General features: G+C 48.3%; 1 protein-coding gene across 5 annotated transcripts in view; it reads left to right on the plus strand.

Annotated features, from left to right (window-relative positions):
* The window catches only part of LOC142590647 (alpha-N-acetylgalactosaminide alpha-2,6-sialyltransferase 5-like), a 106,398-nt gene that overhangs the window by 56,419 nt on the left and 24,299 nt on the right, over window positions 1-25,680 (plus strand). For 3 of the 5 annotated variants that reach the window (XM_075703019.1, XM_075703018.1, XM_075703020.1), the window contains exon 2: window positions 25,157-25,472. In XM_075703019.1, coding sequence (XP_075559134.1) covers window positions 25,166-25,472 — 307 coding nt within the window. In that variant the 5' untranslated portion in view covers window positions 25,157-25,165. Of the gene's footprint in view, window positions 1-14,585; window positions 14,645-21,135; window positions 21,162-25,156; window positions 25,473-25,680 lie in introns of those variants that run through there. The other 2 variants (XM_075703021.1, XM_075703022.1) reach the window with 2 other exon arrangements.

Below are 25,680 nucleotides of genomic sequence, written 5' to 3' on the forward strand. Positions count from 1 at the left end.
CGCGGGGCGGGCGATATGATGATGTTATCTCTCTGCTCTTTCGGAAGGCCCTGGTAGGCATCTTCGACAGTGGCCGGGGGGACGCCCATCTCAGTTAGGAGTCGTCTGCCCGCCCTGGTGCCCGAGAGCCTGAGAATCTGTGCCCTTTCTTGTGCTTCTGCAATCTCTTCCAGGGTATTATGAATACCCAACTGCAGGAGTCGGTCGGTGCGTGTGTAGTTGGGTAGTCCGAGCGCGCTCTTGATCCCCCTCCTTATCATGGCATTTAGCTTGTCTCGCTCGGCCCTCTTCCAGACGTGCATGGCCGCTACGTACGTAAAATGGCACAACAAGAAAGCGTGGACTAGCCTTAACAGATTCTCTTCGCTCAGGCCTCTCCTTCTGTTAGCTACCCGCCTGATTAGACCGATGACGCTGTCCGTCTTTTTTGCTAGTTTTTGAATGGTGATGTTATTCGAGCCCGCCCCTTCGAGTGTCATTCCCAAGATTCGAATGGACGCGACTTTGGGAATGGGATCTCCGCAATTGGTGTAGAGATTAATGTCAATTTCAGAGGGGGGTTTCCAGTTCTGTGGCTTGCGGCCCTTTCTACTTGGGCTGTAGAGTAGGAGCTCCGATTTCTTCGGGGAGCACCGGAGTCCCGTGTCGGTTAGAAAACGCTCTGTAGTGTCGACAGCTTCTTGGAGAGCGGCTTCGACTTGACCGTCACTGCCACCCGCGCACCAGACAGTGATGTCGTCCGCGTAGATCGTGTGACCGATGCCCTGGACCTTGCCTAGATACCTTGAGAGGTCGACCATTGCGATGTTGAAGAGGAGTGGTGAGATGACTGACCCCTGGGGGGTGCCTCTTCTGCTCAGCTCCATTGTCTCCGATTCCAAATCTCCAGCCTTGAGGATGGCGCATCGTTTGTTCAAGAAAGACCTGACGAAGGCATGGAAGGACGAGCCCAGGTTGAGTTTGGAGATGGCGTCGAGAACGAACTCGTGACGGATGTTATCAAAGGCCTTCTCCAGGTCCAAACCAAGGATGGCTCTCGTGTCCCGAGTGCAGCGTTCCAAGATTTGGATCTTGATAAGCTTCATGGCGTCCTGGGTGGAGAGGCCTGGCCTGAAACCTATCATGTTGTGAGGGAAAAGGTCGTTGGTCTCGATATACTCGGCAATTCTGTTATGGATTGCGTGCTCGGCCACCTTCCCTACACATGACGTCAGTGAGATTGGCCGGAGGTTGTCCAGGCTCGGCGGTTTACCGGGCTTTGGGATTAGTATGACCTTCGCCAACTTCCATTCTTCCGGTACAATTCCCTGCTCCCAAATCCGATTTCTCTCATCTGTAAGAAACTCGATCGATGCGTCCTCCAGGTTTCTGAGAGCCTTGTTGTTAATGTGATCCGGGCCGGGTGCTGACCTACCGTTGAGGTCGTGTAGGGCGCAATATAATATATTCAAATTATTATGTCTCGTGGTTAGGGCGAAATTAGTGTAAATTACGCACTAAATTATGTACCCTGGAAAAGTTTTCTTCAAGATGCACTTGTGCGCGCTTCAAATGAGTAGTGCTGTAAAATTTACGTACATGGCATTTAACATAGTTGCTGAACATGGATTTCCTTTGCCCTGTGTCGTGTACAGTGAGCTACATATATCTGCCCCCGCCCTTTTCGTACTAGTCATACTGCGTGCTACTGCACCTATACGCACGACAATGAACCTCACGACACAGAAATAAAGAATTACCGACGATTACGTTACTTCCTAATGCGAAATTTGAGCGCAGCAAATAAGCTGTTTCACCTTTTGGATAGATTGAGGCAAAGAAATCGAGTAACACATGTATGCGCTATCACATAATTTTTTTTTATTTTTCACACGTATTCCTTTAACAAAGACTCCACTAACAGTTCTTGACAGTCATGAAGGAAGCTTTGTGGTCGGAGAAATAGACTGATATATGTTCGACTTGGTACACCAATGCTTGATTCTCAAAGACGAGATCTATACAAGTGCCTCGCGAGGTTGTCACAGCCGTGGGGGAAGCAGAGGCTAAGCGCCGCCGCCGAGAAGATCCTGCCGTTCGCGCCGCCGAAGCGGAGGCTCATCGCCGCCGTCGAGAGCAACCAGCAGTAAGCGAGGCTGAAGCAGAAGCTCATCGCCGCCGCCGAGAAGACCCTGCAGTTCGCGCCGCCGAAGCGGAGGCTCATCGCCGCCGTCGAGAGCAACCAGCAGTAAGCGGAAGCGGAGGGGGGCGGCGTGTACACCCAGCGGCAAACGATGGGGGCAGAAGCGCGCGCAGCAAGCGGACAACACGATAAAGGGAGGAGGGAAGAGATAGCAGCGACTGACTGATGCCGCTGACGGCGATAGTGAGTCAACCCCAGCTATCCGCCACACAAGAACAGGGGGGGGGGACCCTTTCCTCCTCTTTCTGCATGGCGGCGACGGTGTTCTATGCAGTCACGTTATCTTGACTCTCTAGCGGCGTCAGCGGCATCCAGCGGTATCAGTCGGTCGCTGCTAGCGCTGGGGGGATGAAAGGGGGGCGGAGCTGGTTACGAGGCCGACGACGACGCCGACGACGACGACGACGCGAAACCCAGGAACGGACGCCAAAGAGCTGCGCTCTAAAAAAGCGCCAATCACCCATGCCTGCATGTTATAGTGGGCCTAACCTAACCAAGCATGGGCTGTTGCTTTCTATAGTAAACACAGGCACCGTGCTCATTGCAAGTATGTATCATGCCGCTAATCAAATATGCAATTTCATTGTACCACTATTTTTTTATCACATGCATGTATCTGTTGAGAGGCAAGACAAAAAGCAGTCACTTCTCAGCTTTTTTTAAACACATTTCTAACTTTTCAATGACACTTGCTGCTATGTGTTTGTATCCAGAGAGCATACTTGATTTGACTTTCCAATCAGAGACATTACATAAATATACCATGTTAAGATGACTGCCTAGAGCACGTGAGAATTTTCATCTTGGTGTAACATACTGTATCTTGATTTTGTTGACATTTGGTCAAATGGCACACCCAACATACCCACATACTAGTTTTTGTGTTCAAATTGCATGCCAATGTATTTTGATTTTTTGGTATTCGCTCCTCTGAACTACGTGAAGTCACGCTGCACTGGCTCTTTGACATCCTCGTGTCCTTGCAGCTGCCTTCTTGCGTTATATAAAGCGGGTGCCTGAAAAATATCGTATGCAAATTTCAACACAAGGGCATGGTGCAAAACAGCAAGACAGTCAAGGCCATGGCAATAAAAGAAAGTCTTAGCTCTTAGTCTTCCTAGTGAAATGCATGCAAAACATCCAAATGACTGCAACAGTCAACTGCTAACCTAACTTCAATTTTTAGATTTAAACAAAAAACAAATAACGAACAGTTCATCCTTGTTTGTCACCAATGTTAGAATACTCCTGCTAATAAATAGAATATTGGTCATTTTCAGACGTCACAGGTCTGTCATAAGTCTGGTTTATCGCAAACACCACTTGTGACACATCCTAAGCACGTGCCCAGTGTGCCCCCCGCACCATCCCTGGTTGTGCCGCTGCTGAAGCCATAATTTGAGGATTATAGCTGCAAACAATGTGCTCAGTAGGGATGAAAATACTGTCCTTCAGTTCAATGCATATATGGATGTGCCTATAAAAAAGGGCAACAAGGCTTGTTATGGCAAGCTTACCCACATTTCAATATTAACAAGAAAGTTCACTGCGGCCTGCATCTAAGCTTACTAAAAGGCATGAACTTATTTTCATGTATGAGGTGCGCAATGGAGTTCATTTTTGACAGACTCGACTACTCCTGCAGTTTGAAATCTAGCATTTTAGATTCTTGAAGGCATGTAAAAGTTGCAGTTCAACTGCAGTTGTTAGTTTATTAGACCAACTTATTGTTCTGTGTACGACAGACGACTGGTAACACGGAATTAAAGCAACATTTTATTTTGATATTTTATTTCTCTACTAAAAATATTCAAGCGATAAACACATTTTGATCTGCCATGCAATAGCAAAATGCACACATTACGCTTGTAACCCCCAGAGGAAGGCTGGTTTAGCTGTTCATATGACATAGCTCTGACACGCCAACTCATATTAGCAAATGCACAGGCATGTCCAAAACAATAAGCGTATGCAAGGCGCCCCTGCAATTGTAATTCCACACAGCAGCCGGCATATTCGATGCCGATGCATAACTAGCTGCTCGACAATTCACCGAGATCATAGACATAAGCATCCTTTCAGTCTCCCACCGCGCTCGAAAACCGTAAGAGGAGACAAGACCAGACTTGTTATCACACCATTTCAATACATGAGCAAAAACAGTTCAGTCTTAGGGATAAACACAGTGAGAGAGATTTAGTGCGCGACGGCGACGAGCGACAAAACGGGCCGTCGCTTGAACAGATCGCTCGGTTCTGGAAATCTAGAAATCGTCGCTCGTCGCCCGGAAGTGCTATGAGCGACAAGCCAATAGCGCGAAGCCGGAACTGGATGTACATCGCTCAAATACTACCGATTGTCGCGCGGAACGAGAAAATGATTCAATTTTTATACGTGCAAAGACAAGAACCTACTGCAAGACCTCCGGAAACATTTTATGCTATTTTTTGTAGTAATATACATCAACGTGAATTACTAAAGCACGCGCTACGCGTGATACAGCCCTCATACCGGCAATACCGAGGAGGCGTCGCTCAAAATCGTCGCTCGCACGGAGTACGACTTGTAGGCGACGAGCGAACGCGACAGCCATCTCCATCGCGTCGCTTGTAGCTGCCGCGCGCAATATCGCTTATATGGGGTTTATACTTTTTTCAGCATAAAACAAGGATTCCTCATACGTTTTCAGTAAGTCCAAGATAACGCGCCCAATTGACCTCTTGCAGCATGCAGCTGAACGCCTGCGGCAAAGTTTCTAAGTAGCACTGGTGCTGCACGTAACTCCAGTAGTCGCAGATTCCACCTGGGCAACACACCGTCAAGCGCGCGGCTTATTTATAACAAAAGCATGCTGCCAGCAAAATGACGCCTTCTGTTATGTGATTCCTTAGTTCAACAGCGTTCCGTTCACAGTAGACTGCCAAACTGAATAAATTCGAACACACAAAACGCACGCTAATCACGCTCAGCATATTGACACGTGTACTTATCTTTATCGGGTGAACACGGTCGGCGATCGTCGAAAATCTGATCAGCGGGTCAAGCGCGTCGGCTTTTATACAGCAGTCGTCGAATGTTCCAGACTAATCGTTGGGACCCGCATGCCTTCCACAAAGTTCTACACCATTCGAGTCATGCGATGAAATCAGATAACACAAGCTTCGGCGACAACAGAGAGTGCATGAGAGTGGCCTGTTGGGCTAGTTGGTACATGGTTATGCTAGGAGAATGCCAGCAAACTTGAGAGTAGGAAAAAATCGAGAGGCAGACATAGACAAAGAGACAGGAAGGTGGCTGGACTAACAACTGAACTTTATTCATGAAAACGACGTCCCCCAAGTCCGTACTGAACATGCGCAGGCACAACCAAACAAAAACACGGTCAACACCATATCTACACACGTCTACAGTTATCAAGAAATAATAGCTCTTTCTTGGTTAGGAACACAGATGGCGCGCTTACACACTTCTCGGGGCCAAGTTTATAAATGCGATAGGCTTCAATCAGTTCTCTTTCCTGCTGAGTCTTAGCCTTCGCCAAGATTGAAACGTCATTGAAGATAGGATTACAACCGCACTCCTTACAATGCAGCGGAAGATTCCCTCCTGTGCCTGTGGGTATTAGATTTGCATGCTCACGCATGCGATCATTGACACAGCGGCCGGTTTGTCCTATATAATCTCTACCACATGTCAAAGGAATACTGTACACTACACATGTGTCGCACGTGCGGTGCTTCACAACATGCTTGGTATTGCACGTACTCTTTCGCGAACTGTGCTGCGAGACCCTACTGCAAAGTTTGGTTTGTTCTGCGCCTTGTAAGCTTGCAAAACTTTGCAGTAGGGTCTCGCAGCACAGTTCGCGAAAGAGTACGTGCAATACCAAGCATGTTGTGAAGCACCGCACGTGCGACACATGTGTAGTGTACAGTATTCCTTTGACATGTGGTAGAGATTATATAGGACAAACCGGCCGCTGTGTCAATGATCGCATGCGTGAGCATGCAAATCTAATACCCACAGGCACAGGAGGGAATCTTCCGCTGAATTGTAAGGAGTGCGGTTGTAATCCTATCTTCAATGACGTTTCAATCTTGGCGAAGGCTAAGACTCAGCAGGAAAGAGAACTGATTGAAGCCTATCGCATTTATAAACTTGGCCCCGAGAAGTGTGTAAGCGCGCCATCTGTGTTCCTAACCAAGAAAGAGCTATTATTTCTTGATAACTGTAGACGTGTATAGATATGGTGTTGACCGTGTTTTTGTTTGGTTGTGCCTGCGCATGTTCAGTACGGACTTGGGGGACGTCGTTTTCATGAATAAAGTTCAGTTGTTAGTCCAGCCACCTTCCTGTCTCTTTGTCTATGTCTGCCTCTCGATTTTTTCCTACTCTCAAGTTTGCTGGCATTCTCCTAGCATAACAGAGAGTGGATAGAAGCATCGATAACTTTCCAGAAACTTCGGATACATGCAGGCGCGTCCCGCGCTGCGCGATAACATTTGTTAGGCGGCCAAACGTGGTCGCCCGATAAAGATAAGTACACGTGTCATTAACGCCAGTTTCTATAATCACAGTACGGCTGCCTTCTTCACCGTCACTATTACGTGACATCTGGTGGAGGTGCTTTTCGTTCATGTACCGGACGCCCCCGACAAGCCGTGATCCAAGCCCGGACCGCAAAGACAACACCAACGCCGCCAAGAACAAGCGAGGTAGCCGCAGGCTGCAAGGACTGCCCCGGAGCACGGACTTTTGCCTGAGACGACCAAGAAGATCGCCAGCAAGTCGACCCCAATGGCAGCCCCGGCGTCCCCCATCGTGCTGCAGCAGCCCAGGGAGCCTCCGATGTTCCGCGGTTCAACGTTCGAGGACCCGGAAAGCTGGCTTGAGACATACGAGACGGTCGCTGCTTTTAACAACTGGAACAGCGACGACAAACTGCGACATGTCTTCTTCGCATTGGAAGACGCTGCCAGGACATGGTTCGAGAACGGAGAAGCCACCTTAACGACCTGGGAGCTGTTCCGAAGCGGCTTCTTGCAGACATTCGCAAGCGTCGTACGCCCAGAATGAGCCCAAGCGCTGTTAAAAACCCGGGTGCAGCTACCTAATCAAACAACGGCGATCTTTACAGAAGAAATGAGCCGCCTATTCCGCCACGCCAACCCGGAAATGTCCGAGGAGAAGAAAGTCCGTCTACTGATGCGTGGTGTAAAGGAGGAACATTTCGCCGGAATGGTAAGAAGCCCACCGAAGACCGTAGACGAGTTTCTTCATGAGGCCACTAGTATCGAGAAGACACTGGAAATGCGGAACCGGCAATTCAACCGCCGCACGAACTCGACAAACTTCGCCGGAGTTGCGTCACTGGCCACCGACGACCTGCGCGAGACTATCCGAGTGGTCGTGCGGGAGGAACTACAGAAGCTGTTGCCTTCATCGCAGCCTCAAGTGGCTTCGATTGCCGACGCCGTACGTGAGGAGCTCCAGCAACAACTCGTATTACTCCCTGAATCGCCACAGCCTCAGCCGCAAGCAATGACTTACGCCGCTGTAGCCCGCCGTCACGTTCCCCCTCCGCGCCCACGGCAGGGTCCAGTGACGACACAGTTCCGTCGTCCACCACCACCCCCGCCGCCAGCTCGCCAAGCCGTCACCTCACGCGGCGTTCCAAGGAAGACTGACGTTTGGCGCGCCCCCGACCACCGCCCGCTTTGCTATCACTGCGGAGAAGCCGGGCACATCTACCGCCGATGCCCATAGCGGGAGATGGGACTCCGAGGGTTCGCCGTTAACGCGCCACGACCACAGATTGGCGAACGACCTCGCGATATCGCCGACTACCTGGCCCCCACTCAGCGGAGCCCTCGTCGACCGTCCCGTTCGCCGTCACCAGGCCGCTACCTGTCGCCGCAGCGCCGACCATACACCGGCCCAGCCCGACGCCGCTCTGCGAGCCCCTATCCGGAAAACTAAAAGCAGCAACCGATGGAGGTGCGCTTGCTGTTCGTCGAACTGACGAAGATCCTCCGCCGCCGACGAAGACGACGAAGAGAACAACTCGATGACATAAGGACACGCCGCCGTCCCGACGAAGTCAGGAAGCCAAGACTGCGCCGACGAAAGACGACTTGACCACGCGGCGTTCTAGCTTCAGTTCAGCACGACGCAGCCGTGATCCGAAGCCAAGACCTAACTGCAACGCCAGACAAAGAACCACCGACCTCGGCGTGCTTCTAGACGGCCACGCAGTTACCGCCTTAGTGGACACAGGGGCTGATTACTCCGTCATGAGTGGACACATCGCCACCCAGTTGAAGAAAGTTAAGACCGCATAGGAAGGCCCTCAAATTCGAAGCGCTGGAGGACACCTCATAACGCCGACTGGAATCTGCACGGCAAGAATAACCATTCATGACCGGACTTACCCTGCCACCTTCGTTATCCTCCAACAGTGTTCACGAGACGTCATTCTCGGTATGGACTTCCTGAACCAACACGGCGCAATCATCGACCTCAAGTCGAAGTCAATAACGTTGTCGGAAGATAAAGCGATACCGCCGGAGAGCCCTCGTAGTCACCACGCCTTGAGTGTGCTCGAAGATCAAGTGAGCATACCGCCTCGCTGCAGCATTGTTATTTTGGTCGGCACCGAAACACCCGCTGACGTAGAAGGCGTCATCGAAGGCGACTAACGTCTACTGCTGGACCGTGAAATTTGCGTCGCAAGAGGGATCGCTCGACTGCCTGGAGGGAAAACTGAAGTGTTGCTGACAAACTTCAGCCAGGAGTTCAAGCACATCAACAAGGGCATGACGATCGCGTACATCGAGGAAATTCTGGAAACAAGTAATGCGTTTGTCCTCTCGGATTCCGCCGAATCTACCCCGACGACCATGGTTCCCGAACCAGACTACGACATTAATCCAAATCTCCCTATGATTAAGCAACAGCAGCTCAGAAGTCTGCTCCGACGATACAAAGGCTGCTTTTCGACGTCATCGAGGATTCGACAAACACCAGTCGCCAAGCATCGCATAATCACCGAGGAGTGCGCTCGACCACTCCGCCAGAGCCCTTACCGAGTTTCGCAGCGAGAACGTGAAGCTATAAGAGAACAAGTCGACGAAATGCTGCGCAACGACATCATCCAGCCGTCGAAAAGCCCGTGGGCATCCCCTGTTGTCCTGGTAAAGAAAAAGGACGGAACCCTACGTTTCTGCGTCGATTATCCTCGTCTGAACAAGATTACGAAGATGGACGTATACCCCCTCCCACGGATAGACGACGCATTGGATCGGCTCTGCAACGCTAAATACTTCTCGTCGATGGACCTCAAGTCTGGCTATTGGCAAATAGAAGTCGACGAATGAGATCGCGAAAAGACCGCCTTCATCACCCCAGACGGCCTCTACGAGTTCGTTATGCCATTCGGACTGTGCTCGGCGCCTGCAACGTTCCAGCGCGTGATGGACACGGTTTTAGCAGGATTGAAGTGGCAGACCTGTCTCGTATACTTGGATGACGTCTTCGTCTTCGCCGGAAATTTCGACGATCACCTTAGGCGGCTTGCAACAGTACTAGAGGCCATCAGGTCACCAGGACTTACTCTGAAGCCGGAAAAGTGCCGCTTCGCTTACGAGGAGCTTATATTTTTAGGCCACGTCATCAGCAAATCTGGAGTCCGCCCCGGCCCGCAGAAGACAGCTGCCATAGCAAAGTTCCCGCAGCCCAAGGCAGTGCGTAGATTTCTTGGCATGTGTGCCTACTACAGGCGATTTGTCAAGGACTTTTCACGCATCGCTGAGCCGCTGACACAGCTAACTAAATGTGACGTCGAGTTCAAGTGGGAAACGCCGCAGGCCGATGCATTTCAAGAACTCAAACGACGCATGCAGTCGCCGCCCGTACTTGCGCACTTCGACGAGCACGCCGATACCGAAATCCACACTGACGCCAGTAGCCTAGGCCTCGGTGCCGTCCTAGTCCAGAGAAAAGATCGGCATGAACACGTGATAGCTTACGCTAGCCGGTCGTTGTCAAAAGCGAAAGGCAATTATTCTACAACCGAAAAGGAATGCCTCGCCATCGTTTGGGCTACAGCGAAATTTCGCCCTTACCTATATGGCAGGCCATTCAAAGTCGTCAGCGACCATCACGCCTTGTGTTGCCTAGCGAATTTAAAGGATCCCTCAGGACGGCTGGCAGGGTGGAGCCTCAGACTACAAGAATACGACATCAATGTAACATACAAGTCCGGACGAAAACACTCAGATGCCGATTGCCTATCACGCGCCCCCATTAACCCGCCGCCGCAAGATGACGAGGATGACGACGCCTTCCTTGGAATAATAAGCGCAGAAGACTTCGCCGAACAACAACGAGTGGACCCGGAGCTTAAAGGCCTCGTCGATTATTTGGATGGGCACACCGACGCTGTCCCTAGGGCATTTAAGCGTGGACTGTCTTCGTTCACGCTTGAAAACAACCTACTCGTGAAGAAGAACTTCTCACCAGTCCGCGCCGACTACCTTCTTGTTGTTCCGTCGGCGCTGCGTCCAGAAGTACTGCACGCCCTACATGACGATCCGACAGCTGGGCACCTCGGTTTCTCCCGGACGCTATCGAGGATACAAGAACGTATTACTCGCCGCGCCTAACCGATGATGTCGCCCGTTACGTCAAGACATGTCGAGACTGTCAACGACGCAAGACACCACCGACAAGGCCAGCTGGATTACTACAGCCGATCAAGCCTCCTCACCGACCTTTTCAGCAGATCGGGATGGACTTGCTAGGACCGTTTCCGACATCAATTTCCGGAAATAAGTGGATCGTCGTGGCGACGGACTATCTTACCCGCTTCGCTGAAACTAAAGCTCTACCGAAAGAAAGCGCAGCCGAAGTGGCGAAATTTTTCGTCGAGAACATCCTGCTGCGACATGGTGCTCCAGAAGTCCTCATCACCGACAGAGGAACGGCTTTTACAGCAGAGCTCACCCAAGCCATTCTGCAATACAGTCAGACAAGCCACAGGAGGACAACTGCCTACCACCCGCAGACAAATGGTCTCACGCAGCGCCTGAACAAGACCCTCGCCGACACGCTAGCAATGTACGTCGACGTCGAACACAAGACCTGGGATGCTGTCCTGCCGTACGTAACATTCGCCTACAACACGGCGGTGCAAGAAACAACACAGAACACGCCGTTCAAGTTGGTTTACGGCAGGAACCCGGCGACGACGCTCGACGCCATGCTGCCGCACTTCGCTACCTATCTCCAGCGCGCCGAAGAAGCCCGACAGCTCGCCCGCCTACGTATCAAGAACCAGCAGAGTACCGACAGCCGGCACTACAACCTCCGACGACGCTTCGTCGAGTACCAGCCCGGCGACCGTGTTTGGGTATGGACCCCAATACACCGACGAGGACTGAGTGAGACACTACTGCGACGCTATTTCGGACCCTACAAGGTCATCCGACGTATTGGCGTACTGGACTATGAGGTCGTGCCAGACGGCATTTCGCATTCACAGCGGCGCCGCGCACGATCTGAAGTGGTCCACGTGATGCGCCTTAAACCCTTTTATGGACGCTGACGAACTCTTGTTTTTTTTTTTGCTACGAGTGCTTCTTTTTTTTATTACTTTCGTTTGTTTGCAGCATCGGGTCGATGCTTTTTAAGAGGGGGGTAATGACACGTGTACTTATCTTTATCGGGCGACCACGTTTGGCCGCCTAACAAATGTTATCGCGCAGTGCGGGACGCGCCTGCATGTATCCGAAGTTTCTGGAAAGTTATCGATGCTTCTATCCACTGTCTGTTGTCGCCGAAGCTTGTGTTATCTGATTTCATCGCGTGACTCGAATGGTGTAGAACTTTGTGGAAGGCATGCGGGTTCCAACGATTAGTCTGGAACATTCGACGACTGCTGTATAAAAGCCGACGCGCTTGACCCGCTGATCAGATTTTCGACGATCGCCGACCGTGTTCGCCGCTATCCTTGTGCTATAAGTGTAGCCTGTTTTTGTGGGCACAGGTTCGCCCAATAAAAGTTAGTTTTGTCTTTCACAGTATTGCTACTGTGTTCTTCAACGTCACCACCGCGTGACAATATATATAGGCTCGGAATCACGGGCTGGTGAACAAACCATATTAAGCGTCCTCTTGCCTGGCGTCTTATTGAACATACTATAGTTCTGGTAGCGTTTGCGATTTTCAAAGCTCTTACGGACAACGGCAAAGTGATAAAATCACATGCAGTTATCGCGACGACTGGCTTTTGCGATTGGCATCGAGAGATACAGCGCGTAAGCCTAGTCCGTTGTCAATCGCGTCGGCTAAGCGCAGCGACGACTTCCTGGCGATAGCATGACATATACGGATAATGTGCACCTCAGTTAGAAATCACTTACCGTGGAGGATTTGTTGTTATATCCAACGAATGACAAACGACTGTCGTGTTTTCATGGCGACGCGAGATGGCTGACACACGATCTCTCTTGGATCGCCCTCGCTGCTCGCTGAACGGATTACCTTTCTCCGGTGTTGTGCTGTTCCGTGATGTTGAGCGCGCGCGTGGTGGCGCAACTCCGAGTGAAAAAGTAGAGCGCTCGCTACGCGTTATGTGAACTGCGGCGGCCTGTTCTCTTAGAAGCAAAACGATGTGTTCTTTGCTCGGCGTGCATGAATGCTACATTGTCATGTTCGGGGCCAGCCACCTACAGTTGAAGCAGAAGATTACGCTACGTTTTGTTCTCTTTTGCCGCAAGAGTAGAACGGGCATTCTACTCTCCCTCTGAAGGGGAGAGTGAAAGGCACATTTCACTTTCTCCTTGGTGGCAGAGTGAACAATGCATTTCACTCTCCACGACATTTTGCGAGAGTGAAACAACGCTCTGAAGAGTAAATCGGCTGCTTCACTCCTGCGATACCCTTCCTAGTTTTCAGAGTGTAGTATTGGTGCTTTGCTTTTTACAGATCAGACCTGAGGGCGTTTCGGTATTTTTTGTATAGTTCAAATTTGTCCGGCGCCCGCGTGCTCACAAAGTGAAAGTATAACTTATTCTTTACTTTGATACGATAATATAAATCTGAGGTTACCCATGCCTTCTTTTTCTTTTTTTTTTATTTCTATAAAATATTTTTACTGGGAGCGCAGCACCATAGCAAGCGCGAAGCAACTTTATGAATGTATCATACGCATCGTATACATTTTCTTTGCAATAGACATCGTGCCAATCAACTTATTTAACTATATGAAAAAACGTTTCCCTCGTTTTGTCATTGTTTAGTTGCTCAGTTGTCACCTGTTTAATTGGTTGGCTGTTTTTTTTTCTGGAGCAAATAAAGCAAAAAATACAGGGAGGTGATCGCTTAATTCATAGGATAGAATCCCAGTTTTTGATTCGCATGGGTTTACATTACATTACGGCATATGAGCCGCTTTTGGGATTTAGTCTTTTTGTACCACTTTAAACAGATAACTCAACGACGGCTCAACTGGTACTGAATGGATGACTTGCAAAATAGTACGCGCACTCCTTCGGCCACCTACCGAACGACAGAATCTGGTTGGAAAACAATGCATCACCCCAATCTTACTATCGGCGATATCTGATCGCCTCTGGGCGGGCTGAGTTAGGTTGAGTCAGTTAAGTTTCACGAGATTGCGATAACGAAGCCTGGTAGGCGCGTTCTTCGTCATTGGTCAGTCGCTTATGCTATTATAAGAAAAAACAAAACAGGCATGTGCGTTGCTGCGAATCTGCAACAACTCCTACCGTTTCTTGCATAATAGCAGAACGTCCAGAATTGTAATTTTGGTTGGAAAAAATCATTATCGCGCAAGCGCAGAATGCTTTTGCAAATAGGCCATTCCCAGAGCTTTCCATTTGCAAGTGCTATTTGCCATTGGTTGGCCGCTTTCGCCTATCCTATTTGTCTATGATAGCTTGGCAGGCACCTGCTCTTACGGGCAGTTTGAGTGTAACACCTTCCCATTCAATACGGCCCCGGCATAGCATAACCACTCTATTTTGCGAACCTCGTCTTGTTTCGTGACCGTGGGAGCTGCCGCCTGGCTGTTCCCTTGCCGAATAGGCCAACCAGTCGCAGCTGGCTTTAGACGCAGCAGAGCATGCGGTGGGCCACGCGCGCCAGTGGCTATAGCGTTCCGCGGTTGCGCTCAAGGTTGGGCATTCGCACATGGCAACGGTGGCCGCGTCTCGATGGGGCTTTGTGGAAACGCTCCTGTACTGATATACACGATATACCTCGCCTGGTCAAACGTGATTCGGAGCACTCTGCTATGGCGTGCCTGATAATGAGATCGTGCTTTTGGCACGTAAAAAGGCATGACTTAACTGCTCTCTTTGATTTCCGTCTTTCTCTATAGTATTGCCACGTGCGGTTCTTGCAAGGCGATGGGAGAGACGCTCTGCTGTGGGCCTACGGGTGGGGCAGCTTGCCTCCTTGTGCCGTCTTCTCGTAGAGCGCGTTCCTTGCTTCTATCGTCACCATCATCAGCCTTTGCCCAGTGCAGGGCAAAGGCCTCTCCCATACTTCTCCAAATACCCCGGTGATGTACCAATTGTGGCCATGTAGTCCCTGCATCTTCTTCATCTAATGCGCCCGCCTAACTTTCTGCCGCCCCCTGCTACGCTTCCCTTCTCTTGGAATCCAGTGCGTAACCCTTAATGACCATCGGTTATCTTCCCTCCTCATTACATGCCCTACCATGTCCATTTAGTTTTCATTACAACTAATACGTCATTAACTGCGTTTGTTCCCTCACGCAATCTGCTCTCTTGTTATCCCTTATCCCATCAATCTCCTTTCCATAGCTAGTTGCATCGTCCTCAATTTCAGTAGAACTTTTTTGTAAGCATCCAGGTTTCTGCCCCGTACATTCTAAAAACAAAGAGAGCTCCGGGCACTCTCTTTGAGAGAGTAGCTGCTTGTCCCATGTTTCACTATCTTTTCGAGAGTACTATAGATCGACCCTCATTGAGAGAGGTCAACTCCTCCTGACAGAGTTTTGTTACTCCACCGCAAGGGAGTGCTAGTACTCTTCCGTAAAGTGCCAATACTCTCCCCACAGGGGTAATAGTACTCCAAGCCAAGTGTTTCTACTCCCCCAAAGAGAGTGCTTGTACTCCTTCAAAACAGAGTGCTAGTAGTCTTCCCAATAGTGTGAAAGCACAATGTAGATCCATGGTAACGTTAGAAGGGATTCGCAATACTTACATGTGGGGAATATTTTATTCCTTCATAAGCAGCTTCTGCACCTATGCCTTTTGAATGAGATGTAATCTGTAGCCGCCGAGTTACTCAAATGAAACATTTGCTCTCCTACAAGGTCAAAATCTTTATTGATCAGTCATAAGACAAAGTCTATAATAATTTGAGAAACATACTGAGAAACACATATAATCAGATTACAATTATACCCATGAACGTTATGTTTTATTACATCTTGTAATAAAACATAAGTATATTCTCTCAAGTTTCGTCAGTATTACAGTGCAGAAATATCCTTTAATTTCAACTGGTTCCTTCTTTTCAAAAAGGAATTATACATTGGAGTATTAAACATAGGACACATGTGCGCAAACTCACGAAGTATTGACGTTATGATCGAAGAGAATTATGCTCCACATTACTGGCAAGGAAACGCATTTCTGACACAAAATGTCCGCACTTATATGGCATATGTTACCAGATGAGCCGCTAAGCATGGGGCTGGTAATGTAGATAAATTGTGCAAGAAACTTTTTTGTGTGTGTGCCATATTCTAAGACAGCAGCTCATTTGATAACGTCCTGTACAGCGTATGGATGTTCCTGACTGAGAGTACAGTGCATTTAGAAATGTGTTGCATATTCTCACGTGAGGCCACAGATCAAGCTAGCTTTGCTTATATCTCACATAAAGTTATTCATGTATGGACTGCACCCCATTATTTCTAAGTGTGTCTTGTGCTTCTGCAGCAATATCCTGCCCGGTCTCAAAGCGGTACAGAGGTGTATCATATGTCCTATTCGGTTGGCCTTTCACGAAAGTAGCTTCCTGATGTGTTGGCATTGATCCGTTACACTTTCTCGCAAATAATTACAATTAAATTTACAATATTATCTAGTGTGTAGCAAATGAGTTTAAAGCTGCAAGGAGCATTGGCATTAAAATCTCGCGCATCAAATTTCTTGTTATATATGATAGCTTTTCATTCTCATTAAGGTAAGAATGTTGTACTTCTGAGGAGCAGCTTGCATAATTACATGATCAATTATTGTGGCTCGTTGAATATGCAATCTAACTGAAGTATAGAGAATGGCTTCATATGTGAACCAAAAATCAGATGTGATGAATATGACGCATCAAAGGCGACATAAGCATAAGTACAGGCAAGGAAGTTCAAGGAAAAGACAAACAAAGAAGCAAAACATAAATTAAGAATGGCACCACCCTGTTTCACATGTGCGTCCCGTGCACGTAGATTTTGCATGCGACTATGCATAAACTCGCACAATGGACCAACTACCTGAAACCAAGGCTTTCTTTTTTCTTACTGAAGTGGTTAAGATGCGCTAAAGTAAGAAAAATGATCGCTCTTCGCAGAATCTTCGCCTCAAAACAAGCACATGTGTCTGGGAAGAATAATACATTGATTGCCTCACTGTGCACTCTGTCTTAAGTCCAGAAATTTACCATGTGCAAAAATGATTTCATTTTATTTGCCTTATAAAAATTATGTCTACAAAAGCCACTAAGGGGCTTTTGCTTAACACTATATGTTCACATCCGCCAATTGATGAACAAGTGTTCTACTCAGATGCTCTCAGTTCTTTGCGTTGAACGCATCTCTACCTACACTAGCATACTTAGTAAGTAGATTGAGTCACCCTAATCAAAATATCAAATACCTGCCAGAAGCTATTATATGACGATTTCACAGAAGGAGAAACCACAATTTTACATTTCAAAAATAATTTTCAATTCCAAGTGACTCTCCGGCTTCAAAGACGTCTGGTGTGCACCACGGTTTACACAGTTAAAGAACCTAATTGCTCCTTGCTTTCGCTTCAGGAGGCACGAGCGGTTCTGGTGTAGCGAGCATGCACGTAAACGATAGTGACGTCTTAAAAATGGGATTCTCTTCCCCCAATGCTTCCGCTTTCTGTAACCTAAAAGGAAGCCTTACTTCTAAAATTAGGTGTAAAAAGTAGACAAAAGGGTAGCCATGAAAATCTGCTTCATGTCAGTATTTAAAATACACAATCACAGTGGTTTGTGTTTAAATTATTGGGTTTTACGTGCCAAAAACACTTTCTGATTATGAGGCACGCCGTAGTGGAGGACTCCGGAAATTTCGACCACCTGGGGTTCTTTAACGTGCACCTAAATCTAAGTACACGGGTGTTTACGCATTTCGCCCCCATCGAAATGCGGCCGCCGTGGCCGGGATTCGATCCCGCGACCTTGTGCTCAGCAGCCTAACACCATAGCCACTGAGCAACCACCGCGGGTGTGGTTTGTGTTTGCACCTTTGCATTCACGTGCTGTTAAATGTAAGCTATTAAAGCGGTTAAATGTATGTAAGCACCTAACCAAGGATGAGCTGTTGCTTTTCGTAGTGAACATAGGCACCGCGCTCATTGCAAATATGTATCATGTCACTAAGCAAATATGCAATTTCATGGTACCACTATTCTTTTACCACATGGATATATCTGTTGAGAGGCAAGACAAAAAGCAGTCACTCTCATAAAACTAATCAGCTTTATTTTTAAAACACATTTCTAACTTTTCAATGACACTTGCTCCTATGTGTTTGTCTTCAGAGAGCATACTTCATTTCGACTTTTCCATCAGAGAAATTACATAAATATACCATGTTAAGATGACTGCCCTGAGCACGTGAGAATTCTTATCTTGGTGGGACATACTGCATTTTGATTTTGTTGACATTTAGTCAAATGGTGCACCCAACATACCCACATTCTAGTTTTTTTGTCCAAATTACATGGCAATGTATTTTGCTTCCTTGGCGTGCGGTCCTCTGTAGTACGTGAAGTCACGCGGGGCTGGGGAGCTCTTTAACATGCTTGTGTTCTTGCAGCTGCCATCTTGCGTTATAAAAGAGGGTGCCTGAAAAATATCGTATGCAATAGTCAACACGAGGACATAGTGTAAAACATCAAGACAGTCAAGGTCATGGCATTAAAGTAAATTCTTAGCTCTTAGTCTTCCTACAGAAATGCATGTGAAACATCCAAATGACTTCAACCGTCAACTGTTAAACCAACTTGAATGTTTAGATTTCAACAAAAAGCAAACAACCGACAGTTCATCCTCGTTCAGCACCAATGTTAAAATACTCCTGCTAATAAATAGAATGTTGGACATTGTCAGATGTCATAAGTCTGTCATTAGTCTGGTGTGTCGCAAACATCACTTGTGACACATCCTAAGCACGTGCCCAGTGTGCCCCCCCGCACCATTTCTGGTTGTGCCACTGCTCAAGCCATAAATTGAGGATCATATCTGCGAACATGATGCTGAGTAGGAATGAAAATATGGTCTTCCAGTTCAATGGATATGACTGGATGTGCCTGTAAGAAAGGGCAACAAGGCTTGTTATGGCAACCTTACCCACATTTCAATAATAACAAGAAAGTTCACTGCCCCTGCATCTAAGCTTACTAAAAGGCATGAGCTTATTTTCATTTATGAGGTGCGCAATGGAGTTCATTTTTTACAGGCTCGACTACTGCTGCAGTTAGAAATCTAGTATTTTACATTCTTGAAGGCACGTAAAAGTTGCAGTTAGACCGCAGTCATTAGTTTATTAGACCAACTCTTTGTTTTGTGTACGACAGACAACTGGTAACACGCAATTAAAGCCAGGTTTTATTTTGATACTTTATTTCTACACTAAAAATATTAAAGCAATAAACACATATTGATTTGCCATGCAGTAGCAAGATGCACACATTACGCCTGTAACCTTCAGAGGAAGGGTGATTTAGCTGTTCATATGATATAACTCTGAAACGCCAACTCATATTAGCAAATGCGCAGGCATGTCCAAAACTATAAGCGTATGCAAGGCGCCCCTGCAATTATAATTCCACACAGCAGCTGGCATATTCGATGCCGATGCATAACTAGCTGCTCGACAATTCACCGAGATCTTAGACATAAGCATGCTTTCAGTCTCGCACCGTGCTCGAAAACCGTAAGAGGAGACAAGACCAGACCTGTAATCACACCATTTCAATACATGAGCAAAAACAGTTCAGTCTTAGGGATAAACACTGTGAGAGCGATTCAGTACGTGATGGCGACGAGCGACGGCTTCGAGCGACAAAACGGGCCGTCGCTTGAACAGATGGCTCGGTTCTGGAAATCTAGAAATCGTCGCTCGTCGCCCGGAAGTGCTATGAGCGACTAGCCAATAGCGCGAAGCCGGAACTGGATGTACATCGCTCAAATACTATCGATTGTCGCGCGGAACGAGCAAATGATTCAATTTTTATACATGCAAGGATAAGAACGTACTGCAAGATCTTCGGAAATATTTTATGCTACTTTTTACGGTAAAATATGTCAACTTAAATTACTAAAGCACGCATCGCGCTAGTTTGAACGCGTATTTTCACCCCTCGCACCTGCAACACCGGGGAGGCGTCGCTCAAAATCGTCGCTCACACGGAGTACGACTTGTAGGCGACGAGCGAACGCCACAGCCACTTCCATCGCATCGCTTGTCGCTTTTGCGCGCAAGATCGCTTATATGGGGTTTATACTTTATTCAGTATAAAACATGATTTCCTCATGCGCTTTCAGTAAGTTCAAAATAACGCCCTCAACTGACCTCTTGCAGCCTGCAGCTAAATGCCTGCGGCAAGGCTTCTAACCAGCACTGGCGCTGCACGTAACATCAGTGGTCGCGATTACCCATTGGCGAAAGAAAGCGTCAAGCGCGCTGCTTATCTATAACGAAAGCATGCCGCCACCGAAATGACGCCTTCAGTTATTTGAATCCTTATTTCAACAGCGTCCCGTACACAGTAGACTACCAAAGTGAATAAATTCAAACACACAAAACGCACGCTACGCATAGGCTCGGAATCATGGGCTGGTGAACAAACCATTTTAAGCGTCGTGTCTCCTCACGTATTATTGAACATGCCATAGTTCTGGCAGCATTTGAGATTTTCAAAGCTCTTAGGGATAGCAGCAAGTGATAAAATCACATGCAGTTATACCGACGACTGGCTTTTTCGATTGACATCGAGAGACACAGCGCGCTTGCCTATTCCGTTGTAAATCGCGTCGGCTAAGCGCCGCGCCGACTTCCTGGGGATGGCATGTCGTATACGCAGAATGTGCACCTAAGTTAGAATTCACTTACCGTGGAGGATTTGTTGTCATATCCAACGAATGACAAACGACTGTCGTGTTTTCTTGGCGACGCGAGATGGCTGACACACGATCTCCCTTGGATCGCCCTCGCTGCTCGCTGAACGGATTACCTTTCTCCGGTGCTGTGCTGTTTCGTGATGTTGAGCGCGCGCGTGGTGGAGCAACTCCGAGTGAAAACGTAGAGCGCTCGCTCCGCGTTCCTTTGAACTGTGGCTGCCTATTCTCTTAGAAGCAAAACGGTGCGTTCTTTGCTCAGCGTGCTTGAGTGATACATCGCCATGTTCGGGGCGAGCCTGCTACAGTTGAAGCAGAAGATTACGCTACGTTTTGTTCTCTGTTGCCGCAAGAGTAGAACGGGCGTTTTACTCTCTCACAGATGGGAAGAGTGAAAAGCACATTTCACTCTCTCCTAGGTGACGACGTAGTGAACAATGCATTTGACTTCTCTCGACATTTTGTGAGAGTAAAACAACGCTTTGGAGAGTAATTCGGCCGCTTCACTCCTGCGATACCCTCCCTAGTTTTTGGAGGTCGGTGAGTAATGGTAAGACACAGCTGTTCTGCACTTTTCTTTTGAGGGATAATGGCAATCTTGTTCATGATCTGAGAATGCCTGCCAAACGCTTCTATCACTTCGCCATAAAGCGGGGGCGGCGTATCACCCTATAAAAGAGCAGCCAGATGAAGGCCCTTGCGATCGCACATATGTCAACACCTCTGCTTCCGATCGGCACTTACGTCAGCGGCTCTCTGCCAAGACTTCCGCGCCAAACGTTCGTGCAGCACAACCAGCCACGTTCTTTCTTTCTGGCAAATCATGAGTGGGCGTCGCGTACACAGCCGAACGAGACGTAATTGAGCCCGGGGTCGATCGAGCCTGGGTCCGATAAACGCGCAAGCAACAATATTACGTCGAATACAGCTTTGCAGTTGAGTATACTGGAGCCACAGCCAAATTCTTTGTTGCATATATACCCTAACTATAGCATTTGTATAATGTGGTCGTGCACGAAGGGTTTTCGCTTATAATCTTTGCTCCATCCGCAAAAGTTCCACACTGCCATGGCACTGGCAGATCCTGAGTGTGGGAAGAGGGAATGGGGTCGTAATATGCACTCTTCGAATTAAAGTGGTCACGTGTCGATTGTAGATGCTTCGGGCCTGTCGCTGGCTTTAACAGGTCGTCACATTTGGAAGTCATGGCCACAATTACTGTACAATTGCCATATAATGCCATAAAGTCTTTTCCATGTTATCTCAATATCCAGTCCTCTTCTGTTTTCTGTGAATGCTCTGAATGGCCTCTGAATGCTCTTAAATTTTGCTATCTACCTCTGACAATATTTTAAATACTTGGTGCAGCTAAAAAAGAAATCCTGCAAATATGATTGTGCTTGATGGTGATTTATCAGCATCCTCTACTAAATGAGGCGGTAACAAATAGACATATAGCTTGTTTTAGCTAATATGGTAATCTATACACGCTTATCAGTTCTAGCCTTTTTGCGCGTGTCTTTCTCGATGTTTGTATCTTCCTTAAAGGCTCTAAATCGACCTTGTAGAGTTACCTATAATCTTGTAGCGATTCAAACCCTATCAATCTCATCCCCCCCACCCGCTTTGATTCCCTCACCAACTGAAAGGTGTAAGGCATCGTGTATAATAAGCGCTTCAACGCTATATTTATTGAATTTGTCCATCATTCGTGGAGAAGGGAGATATTGAAACGTCGCGTCGCCATGCTGCAAGGAGGCGAGTTTCACGGCCAACACCGATAACCTCTTACTCCCTCCCTTTGCTTCGAGTCGCTTCCACTGACAGACAGAGAGAAAAACTATTCGTAGCAAGTGAGTTTGGGCTCCTCTGGGTCCCTGGTCCCACACTACGTCGAGATTTCATGTTCCTTTTGTTCATGACGTCGGCAGCCCGAGCCACCGCAGTAAGCTGCGATGTTGGGTCCGTAGACGAGAGCAAGACCTCCCAGTCCTCCCAGCTTGAGATGGCGGGCTGTCTCTGCGGGGGATGTGGGAGAGTGTGGCGTGGGGGTCCCCGCATAGGGAGCATGTAGGGGAGATGCCACAGTAGTGGGATAGCAGCTGAGGCGATGGGAGAGAGTGGGTCTGGAGGCGTCTCCAGAGGATCTATAGGGAGTTGGTCAAGGAGCGGTGGGGAGGAGTCGCCTCCACAAGCGACGCTCCTGCCCTGCGTTTCCCATAGCGTAGCCGTGCGACCATGGGAAGCTTACGTCGTGGGAGCCCCCGCGATCTTTTCTGTTTCTTCTTTGTTTGCGGTGCAGTGCATCTATAGCAGCGGTTTTATGCGTTCTCGATTGGATGGAGACTTGTACGTAAGGAATTACATGTAATTAATTAATTTGTAACCAGTTACATTCCTTAGTCATTCCCTAACATAACGACTACCGTGTTTACGCGGTGACGCTCAGTGTAGTTCGATTACTTGTTTCCGTAACTAATCACGTGCAACCAGTTACCTTAAAGAATGACGCAAGCTGTAACAAGTGACGCAAATTTGAGAAACTGAATCTCGCGGAAACTACAGTAGAAGCCCCAGAGATCGTGCCACGTATATAGCAGCCAGCAGCGTAGTGAATGCGCGTGTTTTGTATTTGTTCCCCGTCTACCAGAGGCTGACCGATGAATTCAACAAGTGGTTGTATGTTTCGATGGTGAATGGCACTTATAGAGCGTTCGCGACAGAAAATCCCATTCGGGCCATTTCTTTCAGCATTTTATTGGCCCAACTGGGAGCGTCTTCTCCAAGTCCCAGCAAATATGAAGCGTGGCGTTTCATACAGGATCCAGAGGCTGAGCAACCACAATATTGTGCACAAGACCCGCATACGTTACAAATGCACCCTGCCTCCTCAGCGCGCACGCCGACAAAATTTGCCAACCTTCTTCGCTTTCCCTCTCTTATTCCTCCTCGAGCTATTTGTTTTGAGTGACGCAGCTGACGTCATTACAGGAAAAAGACTAGAGACGATGACCGACGAAATTTTGAAAGAGCAATTGTTAATGCAGCTAAGCAATGAATGAAGGCCTACAGAAGATGCACTGAAAGGCCTGGGCAGCTAATTCTATTCACTGTATGTGTGTAACGCAAATAAAACTTCTGGCTGAAATAACGTTAATGTAATCGATTCATCGTCATCATCATCAGCCTGGCTACGCCCACTGCAGGGCAAAGGCCTCTCCCATACTTCTCCAACAACCCCGGTCATGTACTAATTGTGGCCATGCCGTGCCTGCAAACTTCTTAATCTCATCCGCCCACCTAACTTTCTGCCGCCCCCTGCTACGCTTCCCTTCCCTTGGGATCCAGTCCGTAACCCTAATTGACCATCGGTTATCTTCCCTCCTCATTACATGTCCTGCCCATGCCCATTTCTTTTTCTTGATTTCAACTAAGATGTCATTAACTCGCGTTTGTTCCCTCACCCAATCTGCTCTTTTCTTATCCCTTAACGTTACACCTATCATTCTTCTTTCCATAGCTCGTTGTGTCGTAATCGATTACTATTGAGTAATTCTTCAATTACTTTGATGTGGTAACTGTAATCAATTACATTTTTCAATGAAGTAATTGTAATCGGTTAATTTTTTTCTAACGTGCACAAGTCTGATTGTATTAGATACCGAAGTACCCTGCCATAGTCGCTTACTGCATGTAGCGAGTCTGACGTTGAGGCATTTATGCGTGTGACCTTGGTTCTCCGGAAAAAAGCCGGTCTTCTTTGAGGCGAAGGAGGCTCGGGCTTTTGCTCCATCTGTAAAGAATTTTCGCGTCTTGGAGCGTTCTGATGCTTTTCATACACGATTGCCCTCGCGGGACCTAGGCACCGCGCTTGTCTGTCGCCTACGCCCAAACACCTTCAATTATCCTTTATTGCTTTTTAACAAGTTGAGTGACACACAGTAGCGGAAATAACATACGTACAAAGAGGTCACCTGAATATTCACTGAGCTTGTTTTCTTATCTCTAAGATTCTCAGACTTAGGTTCGCGACGCCGTTGGCTCCGACCTTCCACTGCTATTCACCCAGTGCCACGCCTCACAGCAAGGAGAGCATGTGTGGTATATAAAAGTCTCTTCTTCGAACAAAATTTTGTTGGGAGTGCGCATTTTTTCGTGCTTTTTTTTACATGCTGTGAAGCTGCATTATGCCTGAGCCTTCGTCACAGGGTCCCAAAATGTAGCATGGCGCCAGCACGCGCCTTTCCGTCACTATGCCCTGAAAGCCGCCACGTTGCCACAACGTCTGTGGTGTTCTGGCGCTAAGCCCGAGGTTATGAGTTCGACTGCCCGCTCCGGCGGCCGCATTATTATAGGAGAGAAATGCAAGAACGCTCGTGCTTTTAGATTTACGTGCACGTTACCGAACACCATGTGGTCACAATTAGTGCAGAGCCCACCACTACGGCGTCCCTCGTATGCGGTTCAGATTTGGTTCAGTACCTTGAACCCCAATCAACCGAACCCTGACAGCAAACTGCACGTCCAACCGTATGCTTCTCGCAGTGCTGAGAAATGGTTCGCCTGTACCGCCGCTTCTTGGTTCCGGCCACGCTCTGGCTGGCGTGCCTGCTGTGCACGCTTCAGATGCTGGCCGCCTTCGTCGGCCACGCGGAGGAGGCTTCCTTGAAGGGCGAGCCGTCCCAGACGCACCGCAGGCTGCGACCCCGGCACGTGGGGGGCGAGCCCGAGGTGCGCGGCCGCACCTACCAACGGCACAGGGCCGAACCGCTGGACGCCCGACACCGCGAGCTGCACTCGGAAAGGCTTCGACTCAACAGGCTTGTCCGACCACACCTGGTGGCCCGCAGGCAGATATTCAGTGAGTATGGAAGCGCTAAATGTAGAATAGTCTGAGTAGTTCCGTGAAACACAGCCGAGACTTTGCAACCTGCGAACGCACATTCTTCCGCAGCGACATGTAGTACCAGAGTTCGGAACCTATTGGATGAAGAAACGGCTTTGACAAGTGCTCTTGTCAGCATGTGTTTATAGATGGAAGCGTCTCTGCAAGTCGTGGGGCGGTTTAT

Source organism: Dermacentor variabilis, chromosome 8 (genome assembly GCF_050947875.1).
Source record: "Dermacentor variabilis isolate Ectoservices chromosome 8, ASM5094787v1, whole genome shotgun sequence".
Classification (NCBI taxonomy): domain Eukaryota; kingdom Metazoa; phylum Arthropoda; class Arachnida; order Ixodida; family Ixodidae; genus Dermacentor; species Dermacentor variabilis.